Source organism: Neopelma chrysocephalum, unplaced genomic scaffold (assembly GCF_003984885.1).
Source record: "Neopelma chrysocephalum unplaced genomic scaffold, ASM398488v2 Primary Assembly neopelma1_24, whole genome shotgun sequence".
NCBI classification, from domain to species: domain Eukaryota; kingdom Metazoa; phylum Chordata; class Aves; order Passeriformes; family Pipridae; genus Neopelma; species Neopelma chrysocephalum.
Genome location: NW_020897693.1, coordinates 34981255 through 34995864, shown reverse-complemented (window position 1 = coordinate 34995864; position 14610 = coordinate 34981255). Strand labels below are relative to the sequence as shown.

At 47.4% G+C, this 14610-nt stretch overlaps 2 protein-coding genes across 12 annotated transcripts in view; one reads left to right on the top strand and one right to left on the bottom strand.

Moving 5' to 3' along the window:
* Window positions 1-302: 302 nt before the first annotated feature.
* Window positions 303-8748, top strand: LOC113974913. The gene is made up of 13 exons (XM_027698468.1): window positions 303-487; window positions 855-1031; window positions 1311-1416; window positions 1896-2018; window positions 2536-2773; window positions 3742-3789; window positions 4562-4684; window positions 5214-5401; window positions 6126-6325; window positions 6644-6735; window positions 7122-7176; window positions 7513-7610; window positions 7756-8748. Exons 1-13 carry the CDS (start codon window positions 303-305, stop codon window positions 7968-7970), a joined length of 1848 nt encoding a protein of 615 aa, XP_027554269.1. The 3' UTR covers window positions 7971-8748.
* Window positions 8749-8985: 237 nt separating this feature from the next.
* The window catches only part of GSTZ1 (glutathione S-transferase zeta 1), a 13322-nt gene continuing 7697 nt past the window's right edge, over window positions 8986-14610 (bottom strand). For 4 of the 11 annotated variants that reach the window (XM_027672437.1, XM_027672448.1, XM_027672485.1 and 1 more), the window contains 7 exons: window positions 14405-14472; window positions 13606-13686; window positions 13006-13131; window positions 12398-12473; window positions 11466-11518; window positions 10136-10185; window positions 8986-9375 (listed from right to left, as the gene is read on the bottom strand). In XM_027672437.1, coding sequence (XP_027528238.1) covers window positions 9249-9375; window positions 10136-10185; window positions 11466-11518; window positions 12398-12473; window positions 13006-13131; window positions 13606-13686; window positions 14405-14472 — 581 coding nt within the window. In that variant the 3' untranslated portion in view covers window positions 8986-9248. Of the gene's footprint in view, window positions 9376-10135; window positions 10186-11465; window positions 11519-12397; window positions 12474-13005; window positions 13132-13605; window positions 13687-14404; window positions 14551-14610 lie in introns of those variants that run through there. The other 7 variants (XM_027672495.1, XM_027672505.1, XM_027672473.1 and 4 more) reach the window with 6 other exon arrangements.

Genomic DNA, 14610 nt, shown 5'->3' with positions numbered 1-14610 from the left:
GGGTGGTGTTCAGTCAATGGATGAACACGATGATCTCAGAGGTCTTTTCCGACCTAATTATTCTGTAATGGGTATAATTTGATACAAAGGCAAGGGGTTGGCCCGGCTTCGGAGGGCCAGAAGCCGGCCCTGCTCCCCCGACCGCCTCCTTGCTTGCCAAGGCTGCCACCGGCACCGCCGTGAGCGGGGATGGCCTTGGCCTTGCTCCCGCCCCGGGGCTCGGGCGCTCCCAACACTGGCCGAGAAGGCGCGGGCAGGGCGGGCCTGCCGAGCCCCTGTGCAGCTGTGGGGCCGGGGCGGGGATGGCCGGGGCCGCCCCCGCTGCCCCGCGGCGCCTTAATGGCGGCCCCGGCGACTCCCCCCCGCCCGTCGCGATGCTGCCCGCCCGCCGCCGGGGCCGGCCGGGGCCCGCGGGCCGCGCCCTGCGGGGCGGCCTCGCTTTCTACGTGCTGTGGGCTCTGCGGGAGCCGCCGCGGCGCCTCGGCAGGTACGGCCCGGCCCGGCCCCGCCCCGGGGTCTGCGCGGCAGCGGTGGGGCCAACGCGGCCCGGCCCCTGCCAGGATTGGGCTCCCCCGAGGCCGGGGGCAGCCGCACGCCTGGCCTTGGCCCTGGTCTCTGGAGCTGCCCCTGCCCGCACGGCTGCGCTGCCCTAGCTCGTGGCGGCGCTCCCTGCCCAGTCTACCCGTTATTTTCATCATTACACCCTTGCATGGTTTCATCTTCAAATGACACAAGCCTTCTCCTTTCCCCGTTTCTGGCATGTGTGATTTTAGGCCTGTTAATGTATTTTTTTTTTTTTTTAGCATTCATTTTGCTCCTTGATGATTATATGTGGTGTTTTTCTTCCCTTGCAGCCAGTCCAGCAGGATGGGTTTCCAGGCTTGGTTGCCCCTGCCTTTGCCAAAGCAGCTGGTGGTGTTCAGCCTGGGAGACTGGAGCTGTTACTCTCCAGACACGAGCATCACAGTGGAAGTGCTGGTGTCCCCAGGAGTCACACCACAGTGCATTGGCATGCTGGAGCCCACACGAAGGTTATGGCAGGAGCTGCTAGGATGTCAGGAAGGGCATGTTGAAAAAGCTTTCTGATCTCTGGTGCTGCCTGCTTCTGCTGGTGTAGTCCCAAAGCTGCTCAGGCCTGCTGGTCCTCCACTATAGTATTTCTCTCTAGTGATGTTTTCAGCTTCCTTTTGGCTGCTTTCAGGGCTGGATCTTTTTTGGCTTTGGGCTATTACTGTCTAGCGTAGGAGCAGGAATTTTGCCCTGGTCAGTGTCAGTTGTGGGCTGAAAACCCATGGTGGTCCCTTGTGCAGGTCTCTGGTGTGGGAAGATGACTGGAGAATGGATATTTTCATGGCCTCATTGAAAGAGATGGATAAAGGCAACCCTGTGAGGCTTGTCCTGACTGTCAATGGACAGGTAAGACAACTGACATTCTCCTTTCCTCCTGCCTGGGATCCCAAATGTTATCATTTTTGAGCCACAGAATTTCTTCTCCCATCCTCTCCTTTTCCTTTTCTTTGCTACTCCAAGGTAGAGCTGACAAATGTGGATCTGAGCGCAAGCCCTCTGTGATGCTCCAGGCATACCCTCTAAACACAGCTTTGCCAGAGCACCTATGTTGCAGGAGACTGGCAACAGAGAGCAGTTCACTTCCAGTTCCACTCTCTCCTGAGTCTTACACAGTTGTTTTACCTTGTACTGAAGCCCTTGGATTTAGCATATTGCAGTGCCTGGCTTTCCTTTTTCTTGTTTATTCTGTTGGTGCGGGAGATGAAATGTGGGCTATACCACTGCAGGGAATCTGTCCCTTGCAAGACATCTTTTTGTCCACCCTTTGTGGTTGGAGGCTGGCATGGTTGTTATGTCCTTTTATTTTGTTACTTTTTCTGCCACAGCTGCTCCGAGGTGTCTCCAGCAGTACACCTGCCCACCCCTTCCTTGTCCCAGAGACTACCCAGTCACCAGTGTTTCCAGCAGATGATAGACCTGTTGGCCAGGATCTGGAGGATCCTATTGAGGTATGTGTGTCCTGGAACCTTCCTCTTGTTATTTCACCCTCTCCTTAGTAACTTTCCCCCTCATCAGTGGCCATTCACTTGATGTCTAGCAGAGACATTTCTTGCCACTCTTTTGGTTAGACATTGCTAAGAAAGTTTTGGAGCCAAAGATTCACTTGTGCTAGAGAAAGATGTATTCTTCATTGAAATGCCTTTGGAAAGGTTGAATTTAACGGTGCTTGGTGGGATGATTGTACAGCCTTTTTGCTACTGACACAGAGGGCCTTTTTGCCCTTCCAGTTGCCTTGTTCAGCTGTGCCCAGCAGCCTAGAAGTGGACCGCAGCACACAGCAGCAGTTAGCTGCATTGCTCAGCATCTGTTTGGCAGCTGATACTGTTGGCATGCTGGCCCTTAGGACTCAATGGGAAGATGAGCCTGAAAACAAGCACCATGTGAAACTAATCTCTGGCCCAGTAACAGACAATTCACAGTAGCCTCAGGTCTTCAGAGCTGATTTCATTGGGACTCTTGTCACAGGTTAAGAGCCAAAGCTCAGAGGCGGCTGCTAGAGGATCCAGGCCTGGGAGGAAGGATGTCCATGCACCACTGAGGGCCCTGGTAGTACCCTATGCCCTGAAGCCACCATCTGGCAAGGTGAAATCCAATGAGACCTGGACGAATAGTCCTGTCCAAGGACCACCAAGAGTCCACTCCAAGAAGCCCAGGAAAATTTTATTTGAACCCACAGCATCTGAGAGAGATCTTGATGAAGAAGGTAACTCTGGTAGCTTTCAGCTTTATTTTACAGATCTTGTCTGAATGATCAGTCAATGCTGCTGGGCTGCAACTTCCCACTCCTCTTTATACCTCCAAGGCATGAGAGGCTTGTCTGTGTTGGCTTGCAAATGCTGAGAATGCTCTTTATTCCTGGATCAAATGCTTGATGAATTTTTGCCTGTCAGGAAAAGGCCAGAAATAAAACATAAGATATTCCTAGCGTCAACACTTTGTACCATGACACAATATGCCTATCACTTCATACAAGTAAAAAAGTTTTTATAAGTGAAGGTGAATATCATGTAGCCTTGTGTTACAAAAGAGTAAATTGAGGCACAGGAAAGTTACCTAATAGAACATCCTGTAACATCTCCATTAGTCTGTTTGTTCCCCTACTAACAGCATGCCACTTGGTCCATAAAAGACATTGCTTATTATTATGGTATAGAGAATATGAAAAGGAATATATATATATATATAATTAGCATAATTGTAGTGACTTTTCATTAGTGAGCAGGTAACTGCCAAAGGGTTTGGAAACAAAACCTTAGGCTTCTGGAGTGTGAATTCCAAGTCAGCTCTAGGGTGTTACCAAGTTTACGTGTAAAAATTGGACAATTACTCAGTGGTACCTGTGTGAAATGACTTACTGGGACTTGGCTTGCTTCTCACAAAGGCAAATATAGCTCCATCCTTATGCTGCAGGCAGTGTGAGAAGGGGGAAATGAGTTTCCATTAGAGGGGTAAAATGCAATGGTTACAGCATGATGGCAGTCAAATGAAGTGTGCCCTACTCTTACCTGTTTTTGGGATTTCTTCTGATGAGACTTTCTTCATGATTCTTGATTTTGCACCTTGTTTATTGCAATGAGGTAGTTTTGTGCTGGGGGTTGGAGAAAGGAAGATCAAAGGGCTCTTAAACTGTGAAGATTTCATGATATATCTGCTGGCTGCTTTCTTTATGAGGCCATCTCTGTGTTCCCTCTGCAGATCTGGCTGTGAAGGAGTTGCAAGGTGAGGATTTGGTTCCTGTTGCAATTTGTCTTTTCAGTCACTCGATGATGCTAGTCCTTCCCTTTAATGTCAAAAGCCTCTTATGCTTTGTCCTGTATCTCCCCAGTGATCAAGGGCAATAAGTACGTTGTGTGTATATACTGTTCCTCTCCATGCAACTGCCATCAGTATAGGTGCTTCCAGTACTGTCAGGCTCTCCAATATGCTTCTGTAGCCCCTCTGAATCTCAGGAACACCTCTGGGTGCATAGCCCTTTGAGGAAAAGGGTAAGATGTGGAATAGATTTTGATTTCGCTTGCTCAGCCAACTGCAGGAGCCTGGGAGAGCAAAGGAGGAGGAACAGAGCAGCACAAGGAATATCTCTGGAAGCAGCTCCAGGCTTCTGATTGTTCTATCTTGGGCACTAACTGTCCCTGGGTAGCCCTCCGTCACTAGGAGTAACACAAGGGGATAGCACAACTGGGATATCACTTTTGGGGATGGATAATCAATGAACATCCAAGCCTGTCTGAAGTGGAAGCCTTGTATGCATCCTACATCCAGCTACTCTGCTCACAGTGTCTCTCCTAGTACAGCAATTATTCCCCTGAGCCATCTGAAAAGGTTCCTCAGGGAGCTATGTCTTTTGCCACTGCAGAGTGAAGGGACTGGGGTCCTTGCCTTCCCACTTCTTCCCTTTAAGCATTCAGCTGTCTTGTTCTCCCCAGCAGGGAAGGCAGTTGAGGCTGTCTTATGTGACTCTGCTCACAGCCCTGTGCTCTCCTCTCCTCAGGCAGTCCCAGCCCTCGGTGGTGCCATGCTATGTGCCTCAGTGACCTGGGGACAGCTGTTCTGGTTGGTGGAGAAGGTGTCGATCAGCAGTCCTGCAAGGATGTGCTCTGGAAGCTGGAAATTGGTGGGAACTTGAGGGCTGTCAAAGTCAACAAGAGCAGTGGGGCTCAAGGACAACTCATGAAAATGGGAGGGGGCACGTGGGGGTCTGTGCATATGGAGGGGACAGCAAAGGTGTCACATCTTCTAGTGTGGTCACCAAGCTGAGCTGACAGCATAGAGTGCCGTCTGAGGCTCTGGGGTTGTATGTGAGAGATCTCTAGGAGCTAAGGTATAAGTTCTGGAAAGAGTTGGGGGAATTTTAGGGGGTAAAAGCAGGTTGCAGTCTGTGCTAGTGAAGTTGGGATGCAACTCCAGTGCATTGTGTCTTTCTGCACCTCACTGGTCCTCTCTTTCACTTTGCTATTCCCCTTCATTCCTTATACAGGAGCATGTATATACATGAGAGTTCCCTCTAGCCCTGGATCAAAGGAGAGGAGGAGACAAAGGGAGCAAGGTTTTGAGTAAAGATTTTAGGGCATATTTTAAAAATCTAGATAAATCAAAGAGCATTGCTGAACTCCCACACCATCTCTCTGATGTTGCTCCCACAGACAGTGATTTGTGGCTTCCAGTGGGTTTCCAGCTACAAAACACCATGCCATCATGCTTGCACGGTCACACAGCTACCTACGACCCTGACACCAAGCGTATCTACATCTTTGGGGGCATAAGGGAGGACAAAGACTACAGCAGCATTTACATTCTGGACACAGTCACCTGGAAATGGCTCCTTGTGGCTGTGAGTACTGCATCTCTTCCCAGACAAAAGCATTGGAGGGGTGGCAGGTTCTGCAATCAGTGTGCCTATGTCCTTATTCCAGTAGCTTTGGTCCACTGTTGTTGCAGGTTAGCTGAGATGCTTAGTTGGGTTTGACAGATAAAAGAAGGCTATGTTGAAAAGCCGCAAGCTTGACAGAAATCAGGAGCTGTGCCTACAATGAATGAAGCAAGGTGAAAAAATGGTTGCTGCAGGGAGCTGTGTCTGGCCAGGCTCATGGGTGGGAGGTACAAGCAGTAGAGGGAAACGGCCTCTCATTTTATATGGTGCCATTGAGAGCAGCATCAGATGCTGAGGTGAAGAGCTGGTCTTCTCAAACCAGGGACTTCTCTGAGCACAGCAGAACTCTGAGAAGAACCTGTCAGCAAGGGACTATCTGTCCTTTTCCGGGCTAAGGTACAAGATGGCTTTTATAGAGTAAGCCTGGATGAGATCTTTCTGTTCCCTGTCATCTTCTGAGGAAGGTGGTGTGGGAGATTGACTTCCTTCTCTTATCAGAGCATTCTGGTGGTGCAGAGTATGCAAAGAATGTACTGTCTACTTGTGCAGCAAAGATCTGGCTGGGGAGCCAACAAAGTGGAAGCTGAGACTTGTCAAACTCACTGCACGATGTGGGCCCCTTTCCCATGGGTCATGCAGCAAATAATGTGCTTCTTGTAATAAGCATATGTTGAACTTTTTCCAGGCTAAAGGGAGGATACCAGTGCTCACCTACCACAGTGCAACCATCTACCAAAAGGAGCTCTTTGTTTTTGGAGGAACTTTCCCCAAAAAGGCATCACTGGCAGTTGCACCCTGCAGCAATGTGCTCTATGTCTTCAATCCAGAGCATGAAATTTGGTATCAGCCCATCTCAGAAGGGGAGAAGCCTCTGCCTAGGTTTGGGTGAGAGTGCTCTAATTCTAGCCCTCAGAAAAAGAATGGGAAACCTCTGCTCACCTTCCCTCCCCCATCAAGTGTAATTCCCTAAATATTAGGTGATTGTTCTCCACCGTTTAAAATAGGGCTATGTTTTGAGCAATGTGACTCTCAGTACCTTCTGTCATGAATCCTGATGGGATTCTGTCCTTGGGCTGCAGTGGCTATGGGTAGAGGCAGGTGTAGACTGAAGCTATGGCACCCCAATATAAGAAGCCAAGGCTAAAATGGAAGTTTTGGGAACTTGCTAAAGATATTTTATTCACTTACTTCCCCTCTGCCCAGGCATTCAGCTACTCTACTGAAAAACAAGCTGCTGATTTTTGGGGGTCGGAGGACTTCTCTCTACCTCAGTGACATGCACATTCTGGATCTGGGTAAGAAAGTCTTGGCTGCCTTGGGAAGGTCCATCCTAAGACAGGGACTGGGGGGGTGAGGCATGCTTAGTGGGAAGGTAGCAATAACAGTATAAAAACTCCTGACTAGACAATGGAGATGGAAGAACTATGGCATTAAAAAAAAGGGGGAAAAAAAAACTAACAACCCCCCCCCAAAACAACAAACGAAAAAAACCTCCCACCAAAACAAACCCCCACCTTTCTGGGGTAATGGAGGAGGGAATAGAGAAAAACAAGACTGCTTTTTTTGAAGAAGCTGGGTAATAGAGAAAGCAGGTTGCTGATGTGGCAAAGCATTGAAGTTTTTGTCTAGTTATGAGGCTGAGCTTTTTGGACATTTCACCTGCCTTTTCCCTGGCTGTCAGGTTTCATGGAGTACACACCAGTCCCCCTGCTCGCAGGACAGCCTTCTGCACGTTGGTAAGATCCTATTGCAGACCAGGATCTATCTTCTTCCTCTGTCCTTTCTCCTTGAAGCCAGGTTTAAACAGTGCTGGTGATCAGACTCAGTTGCATATCTCTGTCCCACTAGTCAAAATACAGTGGCTCCTCTGCTGTGGGATTAGGAATTCCTGTCCTTGTTGGTGCCCCTATGGTGCTGGGGTGTACAGACCCCTTAGTCTCCCTGGAAATCTGCCTTTCAGGCTAGGGTAACTTTTCTGCTGTGTGCTAGTGCACTGTATTGTTTGGTCTCCTCAGTACTTGGAGAGGTACTGTGGTGCTGCTGTAGTCACCTTTGCTTTGCTTTGGTTGCAGTTTTCATGCAGCTCTGGCTGTTTCAGGCCAGAAGGTTCTGATCAGTGGAGGCTGCAATGCCATGGGAGCCCTACATGATGCCTTTGTCTTCCACCTAGGTAAGTGACTCTCCTGCCCTGTTTCCATAGCTGAAGGTGACTGTGGGGCTGCAGTGGCGTTTCAGAACACGTAGTCTGGTCCATTTGTTTCATCCCTTGCACTAGGAGTGGGTTTGTCAGTATTGATAGCCTCTTTCTACTTCAGATACTCTTTCATGGAGCACAGTGATCCACCATGACCTCTGCTCTGTGCCCCGAGCTGGCCACACATTGCTTGACCTGACTCCCGCTCACCTGATGGATGTGGACAAGGAGAACAAAGAGGAGCACAGCCTGCACACGGTGTTGGTCTTTGGGGGCTCCAACTGTGCAGGAACCTTTTACAACAGCACAGTCAAGATCAAGCTGGACCTAGGATAATGCAGAATACTCAAAATGAGCCTGAACAGCAAGGGCTCTTCACCAGCCTAAATGCAGACATGGATGGCAATAAATGAGTCCAAGCAATGTTGCGGTCCACGTATCTGTATGTAGGTGAATGCCACCTTGGCACAAAAGACTGGAAGTTTGTAACATCTTTCTGAAGGCTGTGGGTATTGTTCTCTTAGGGTAGCTGATATACAGTATCAGACTGGCAGAAATTCCATCCCCTGTGGATGTCTTGATACCTGGGCTTGGGTGCCAAAACATTCAGTGAGATCTGATCTAAGCCTCCACAGGAACACAGACACGAGGATCTGGGTTTCCCTTCTTGCCCTGCAGGTTTTTGGGCTGGAGTTCCTGGAGTGCTTTCAACTCTGAAGGTGACTCAGGTGTTTCGTTTCACTTGGGATGAGTGGAATAGGATTTATTCCTGCCACTTGGAAAGTCCTCATAGTGAAAGTATGATTCTGGTTTCGAGGGAACCTGGGTGGGATTCCCTTAGGCAACAGTCTGCAGCTGAAAACTAGGAAAACACCTAGAATAGTGTTTGAGGGAAAAGGAATGTAATTTTCAGTGTATGGGAGAGAGCTGGTTGTGCCTTGCTGACTATGGCACAATCACTTAGCGTTGCTCTAGACAGACCTTTATGATAAATTCTGTGCGACTGCTGCTACATAAGGAATGGGTACAAGTCCTCTGTCCCAGGTAGTAATTCTCTTATTTGCAAGGGGTGGCAGAGTTGCTGACTTAGCTCTTTCAAGATCCATGAGACCCAACAAAGGTTAGGATTAAGCTGTCTTCCATCAGAGACTAACTCTTACTGTTTATATCCATGGCACTGATGACTATGCCATAGCTCTGAGGCAGCTCCAAGGACAAGCACAGTGTATATACTGATTCCTTGATGCTCTTTCTGTAGATGGTAGAAAGAAGCTGCACCTATGGGGAGTCCAGAATTGGCTCACAGTTGTTTGTGGCCATGTTCCCCAACCCAAAGCCATACAAAGGGAACTTATGATAATTATGGATGCTTCTGCTTTAATCTGCTTTATGGAGATAGATTAGACAGAAAAAAATAGTAGCTGTAAGCATTCCAGCACAGGCATACTCCTCTTAGTTATCCAGGCTCCTTGGAGGTCGTCTGTCCTTCTTCCCACCCAGACAAATGGGAGACAATAGTACTAGGACTTCCTGCTGGCACTGAAGTCCTACTCAAACTGTAGGTGTTGTTTTCTTTGTCACTTCAGCTGACTAGATTTAATGAGTAGAAGGGCTTCAAGCTTGCAGCTCTGCAGGAGTATCTGGCTGCTGGGATGGATGGCTTACTTTGAAGGCCTCTAACTCCAAGAGAGCTTTATTTATTCTGGTTATTGTGGGATATGGACCCATGTCCACTTTGAATCTGCAAAAGGAAAAGAATTGATGAAGTACTAAGAGTTGGACAACCAGTACAGCAGCGAGCCGAAGGACAGAGCAGTATGCTATGCCTGCCCAGTATGGGAGAATCTCACAGTCATTTATAATAACAAAAAAGATTTGTCCTTGTCGGTTGAAAATAAAATGCTAGAAAGCTTAATTAGTTCCTGGAGAGGCTGTGAAACCTCCTTCTCTAGAGATACTCAAAACCTACCTGGATGTGATCCTGTGCCACTTGCTCTAGATGAACCTGCTTTAGCAGGCGAGTTGTTGGGCTAGATGACCTTCAGAATTCCCTTCCAACCCCAATGATTGTGTGATTCTGTGATCTTTACCAGACTTTTATACAATGTGCAGCACAGGTAAGGAGGCACTCTACTTTTCCTGGGAATCATGCAGCCATTACTTGTATATGTTTAATGCTTTAAATAAATATAGATGAATCTTTTCCTCCTATGTGCTGTAGAGAACGTGGAGTGAGGGCAACCTCAGCTTTTCTAAGGTCATAGATCAGGTTTCCCCTAGGACCCTCTGAGAAGAGAGCACTGCTCCTTATTTCTAAGAGCTTCAAAAAGAGACAATATATATTACATAGGATAATTCATGGAAAGAAGAGCCAAAACGGGATAGGACAGGCAGAAGGGATACTTTCTAACAGACACAAGGAGCAGCAGAAGGCAAGGTCTGACAGCCCAGCACAAAGAGTAGGTGCCCTCTAAGAACGCCTCAAGTTTATCCTTAATTACCTTTCAGCATTGGCAACTTGAGGCACCAAGCACAGATCAGCCATGGAAACCTACAAATGTAGCAGAAAAAAGGGGTTACAGTAACTCAGTGCCTGTTCCATCACACTTCACAGTGGTGGCAGGCTTCGAGAGCAGGATAGACATTTTATCAGCCAGTAAGAGGAGTTGTCATGGCAATCTAATTATTTAATCCAGCATTAAATAATGCAACGACAGTACAAGGAAAAGAACTTCATAGCAGTCACTACTAGAAGAAGCCATCAGCCTTTAGGGTTTTTTGGTGTTTTGTGTTTTGTTTTTAAATTACCAGCTGATCATGCTAGCCTGAAGGACACTGCTTCTAAGGCAACTGCCTCTGAGCAAACAGGTCTGCTGGCAAGCTGCTGAGGGACGTGATGGAGGGAGAGTGGTGTTTGCATGGCTGGGAAAAGATGAGTAAATATTGCTTGTTTGCACTGCAGGAGTATCAAGCAGCTCCTGCCGATGTCAAGGCTTGATATGTGATAGGGCCTCTGCACACAGGCTCAGAGACTTGCAACCTGAAAAGAAGACTCAAGGACAATGCTGCCAGCTGCCTACCTGCACAGAGGCAGCTGCCCCCACCCCACTTCCCAGGTCACAAAGTCCTGGGTCCTTCTCAGAGAACACATTATTCTCCAAGATTAGATCTCCTAAGTAGCCTTTGCCCTCCAAGGGCTCCATAAGGCTGCTATTAGACAATTCTCTGCATCACAGGATATTGCAGGAGCCTTCCTTTTTTCCTCCACTTTTATAAGAAAGATCCAATTGCCTGCCAAGCAGAACTACTAAATGGAAGAAGCCTGAGCTGCCTCTAGTTTGGTAAGGGTCAGAACAGCTTGTATGTGAGCTCTGTGAAATCTGTCCATGTTAAAACTGGAGAATCAGAGCAGAAAAACACAAGTTGGTTAAAGATTTCACAGAACAGAGGTAAGAACTGAACCCATGTTTCTTAAGCCAAGATTTGCCCCTGTGACTACACTTTTAACTGCAGATCTCTTAAAGATGAAATATATATCATCTGCTTCCACATTGTCTAGTAACAGCCTGATCCTAGATACAGCTGCAGAATCCGGCCATCAGCAGGTTATAGGCAGGGACAAGTAAATATCTCCATAACTCTTTGTCACTCAGTAATGGCCTAAGTAGAATTCGTGCAGCTGTTTTTTCTTATGGTGAAGGCACTGCATGTAACTTCAGGCACAGGATGGGTTTGTGCTCTGTCTCCTCAACTAATTTTCTTTCCTATTTTAGGGAAGATACTGGCGTTTTCGGTTCTGTAATGGTACACAACACTCTCTCAGATACTTACTTCATCCCCCACACAGTAGCGTCCAGCAGTGTGCTGTAGAATCTGCTCCAGTGCTGTCAAGAGAGGTGGTACACTGGAGTGAGACATTGGAAATTCACTTGAAGAGGACACCAAAGACATTTTAGACTGATGATTATGAACAAGGGCATTTTGACCATGAACAGAGTATGAAAAAGGACCAATTTGGGACAGAAACTAGAAGGAACAGGAATCTTACAACAGCTTAGTTATGGGAGTCTTTAGGGTCCTTCAGATTTTTTGGACCCAGGGTGATTTCAGTTGCTTCAGACAATGCAGCTGAAATACTAAGAGGATAATGTAGAATATGTGAAAGGAGAGGGGAGAAATGCAAAGGTTCAGTCAGTTTGTGTCTGTCCAGCAGTGAAGATGGGCCTGTCATTGCAGCACATGGGGGAAAAGGTTTTGAAGAAACAAAAAGCACCTTACTTCTCCTAAAGAGGTAAAGAAATACTCTGCTACTTGCTAGACATTGTCGGAGTTTGCCATCAGATATCTGTTGTCTGATTACAAAAGCAAATACATATATATATATATGTATATATAGATAAATAGAACTTTAAAGCAAAAGGCACTAGTTTGGGAGCAGCTGGATGGAAAGAAGTGCTGTGAGCCCTCATGCTTGAGAGTGAATCAACTGCTGCAGTGTGGAGGATGGCCCCAGACTTCCCTTCTTCCATGTGCAGCAGTGGTAGTGCCCTATGGGCAGCATTTTTCCGCTGAGACCCTGGAAAACTACCAGTCCTGGGCAAAGGACTCTGGGTAGGAAGAGCACTGTCTCTGCGGCAGGGCAGGACCACAGCACACCGGCCTAGAAGCTTCTGTTTTTCTGCTTGAAAGGTCAAGTAGGATGCCAGTGGTGCAGCACTATTCAGGTCAATCAAAATGCTGATAATTTTAGATGTGGGATGTACCTTGAAAGCCAGATGCAATACAATTCTGAGCCCATTCTGTTTTTCTCTCCCCTATTTGTTTCAGGACACTCAGGTTCTGCAAAGGCAAAGCAACCTCTAGGTTAGATTACTGCTGCTGGATGGATCTTGCCCACCGTGTCATCTGGAGGAGGAGAGGGAAGATAAGGAGTTGCCAAGCCTGAACCCCTAGCCTGAATTCAGTGGACTGGGTCAGCCCTGACCTCACTGTCATTGAATCATGCACCTTGCTGTATCTTTTTCTTGGCACTGTCCTTCCGTAACAGATCCCAGGGAATCCCTTTGCCTCTGCCTTTGGATTGCTCAATTCTCTTCTTCCTCTAATGTCTTAGACCCAGCAGTAAAACCACATGGGTTCAGGTGTTTCTGGAAAGAGCCCTGGGGTGTTATAGGATTTTCTGTGTTGGAAATACCGTGCTGTTGTTGCCACTGGCAGATCAGGCATAGGCTAAGCACAGATATCATCTGCTAACTCACAGGTCTAAAGTTCTGCCACCCTGTTGGCTGGCAACAATTTAAACAGACTGAGAATTTCAGAGATGGAAATCCTTTCTGATTTTTTCATTTGCATAGGTCTGACAAGGCAGTACCTGGAGTGGTTGAATGCCTGAGGCAATGTGATCAGCAACCATTCTGACTTGGGCTCTCTTCTTTGGATCTTGGGGCAGGAGTCTGGGGTTAGGCCGTGTCTCTTCGAGGTAATGAATTATAGCTAGCTGTAGTGAACAAAGAGATAATGGGAGGTTATTGGAGAGCCAAGGAAAAGTTCACATCCTGAACACCTGGAAAGGGGATTTGATACAAGAGGATACAACAGCTTTTGAATGAAATTTGTAACCAGCATGGGGAACAGAATATCCCCTCTGATGTCTGCTTGTGACCTGTTGTCATTTAGACCAGCTGTAATTTCAGGCAAATCCTGGCACAGCCATCTAAGGCAGACTACAAATTGCACAGTGAAAGGTAGAGTTATGAACCAAATCGTAATTGAACTCAAATCCTTGACAGCAGCTTCCCAGTAAAGACTATGTGCTACTTCTGTTCCCAAGTGGGATTGTTTATCATAAATGCCATCTCTTTTCCAATGCACAGATGAGAGCTTTGAGGGAAAAGATAAGGTAAAGCCATCCCCTCCACATGGGGCAGCAGGCAGGAGTGACTGGTTAACAGGGATGGGGCTGGTAACTCACCGACTGAGAAAGGGTGATGCCATCAATTTTCAAGGCTGGGACTTGCTGCATTGGATTCAGTGCCTTGAATTCAGCGGAAAACTGTGGAAACAAACCTGACCTTACTTTATAGCAATAAGAAATCCTTCTTTCTTTTTCCTTCCCCTAGAACTCAGTTACTAAACTTTTTTTTACCTCTTTTTTCTCTTTACTGCAATATTAATATTTTCAGTAAGTTATGCTGTACTATTAGCCTATAGCAAGCTCTCACTGGGGCTCAGGGATCACTGCATCCAGGGCCAGACTGCCTTATCGCTTGATAAGCCATCACTGCAATGCCCAGGATGGGTGGTCCTGCATCAGTGTTGGCATTACTGTTCTAGTTCTCCAACTCCGCCTTAGCCCATATTGGCACATTGAGCTGGTGGTATTTCTAGGGCACAACTCCCTCTTATGGACCCCCGAGTAAGTTCTCAGTGAAGAGTTCTTCTAGCAACCCACCCCTTCCTTTGGCAGGCCCTTTGCAGCCCCCTGCAATATCATTCAGCATCTTTTGGACACATGCACCCTGACACACACACGCTTTCTGGTGCTAATTGAATGAGGTTGTGTCTGTGTTTAAAGTGCAGTGCAGCTTCTCAGAAGTCCGTGCACCAGATATGTTCAGTCATATCATGGTAAGCAAGAGCAAAAGATCTTCAGACTTTTGAATTCAGTCACGGATGTTTAAGAGAGGAAAAAGCCTCTATCTAATCCCAAGCCTCCTCAGGATCCCCAAGTTCAGTACTCTTGGAGACAGCAATGGTATCTCTATCCTTACCTGCTGTCCTCCATCCTTCACGAGGTTCACTGGCACCAGGTCATAGGAAATCCCTTTCAGAGCCAGTGCTAGGGAGAGCAGAGTGTACAGCTTCAGACAGGTAGAGTGGGACTATTTTCACTGGTAATGGATTCAGGGAAATGTTACTGTGGAAGGCGCAAAGGAGAAAGCCAGATCCACAACTTCGTGGGTGAAAAGGCTAGAAG

Bases quoted from the DNA above. Each gene is read 5' to 3' on its own strand.
- LOC113974913 (XM_027698468.1), top strand. From the start codon at position 303: ATGGCCGGGGCCGCCCCCGCTGCCCCGCGGCGCCTTAATGGCGGCCCC. The intron at 1,032-1,310 runs GTTATGGCAGGA...TCCCTTGTGCAG, and splicing joins ATGCTGGAGCCCACACGAAG to GTCTCTGGTGTGGGAAGATG. The intron at 6,736-7,121 runs GTAAGAAAGTCT...CCTGGCTGTCAG, and splicing joins CATGCACATTCTGGATCTGG to GTTTCATGGAGTACACACCA.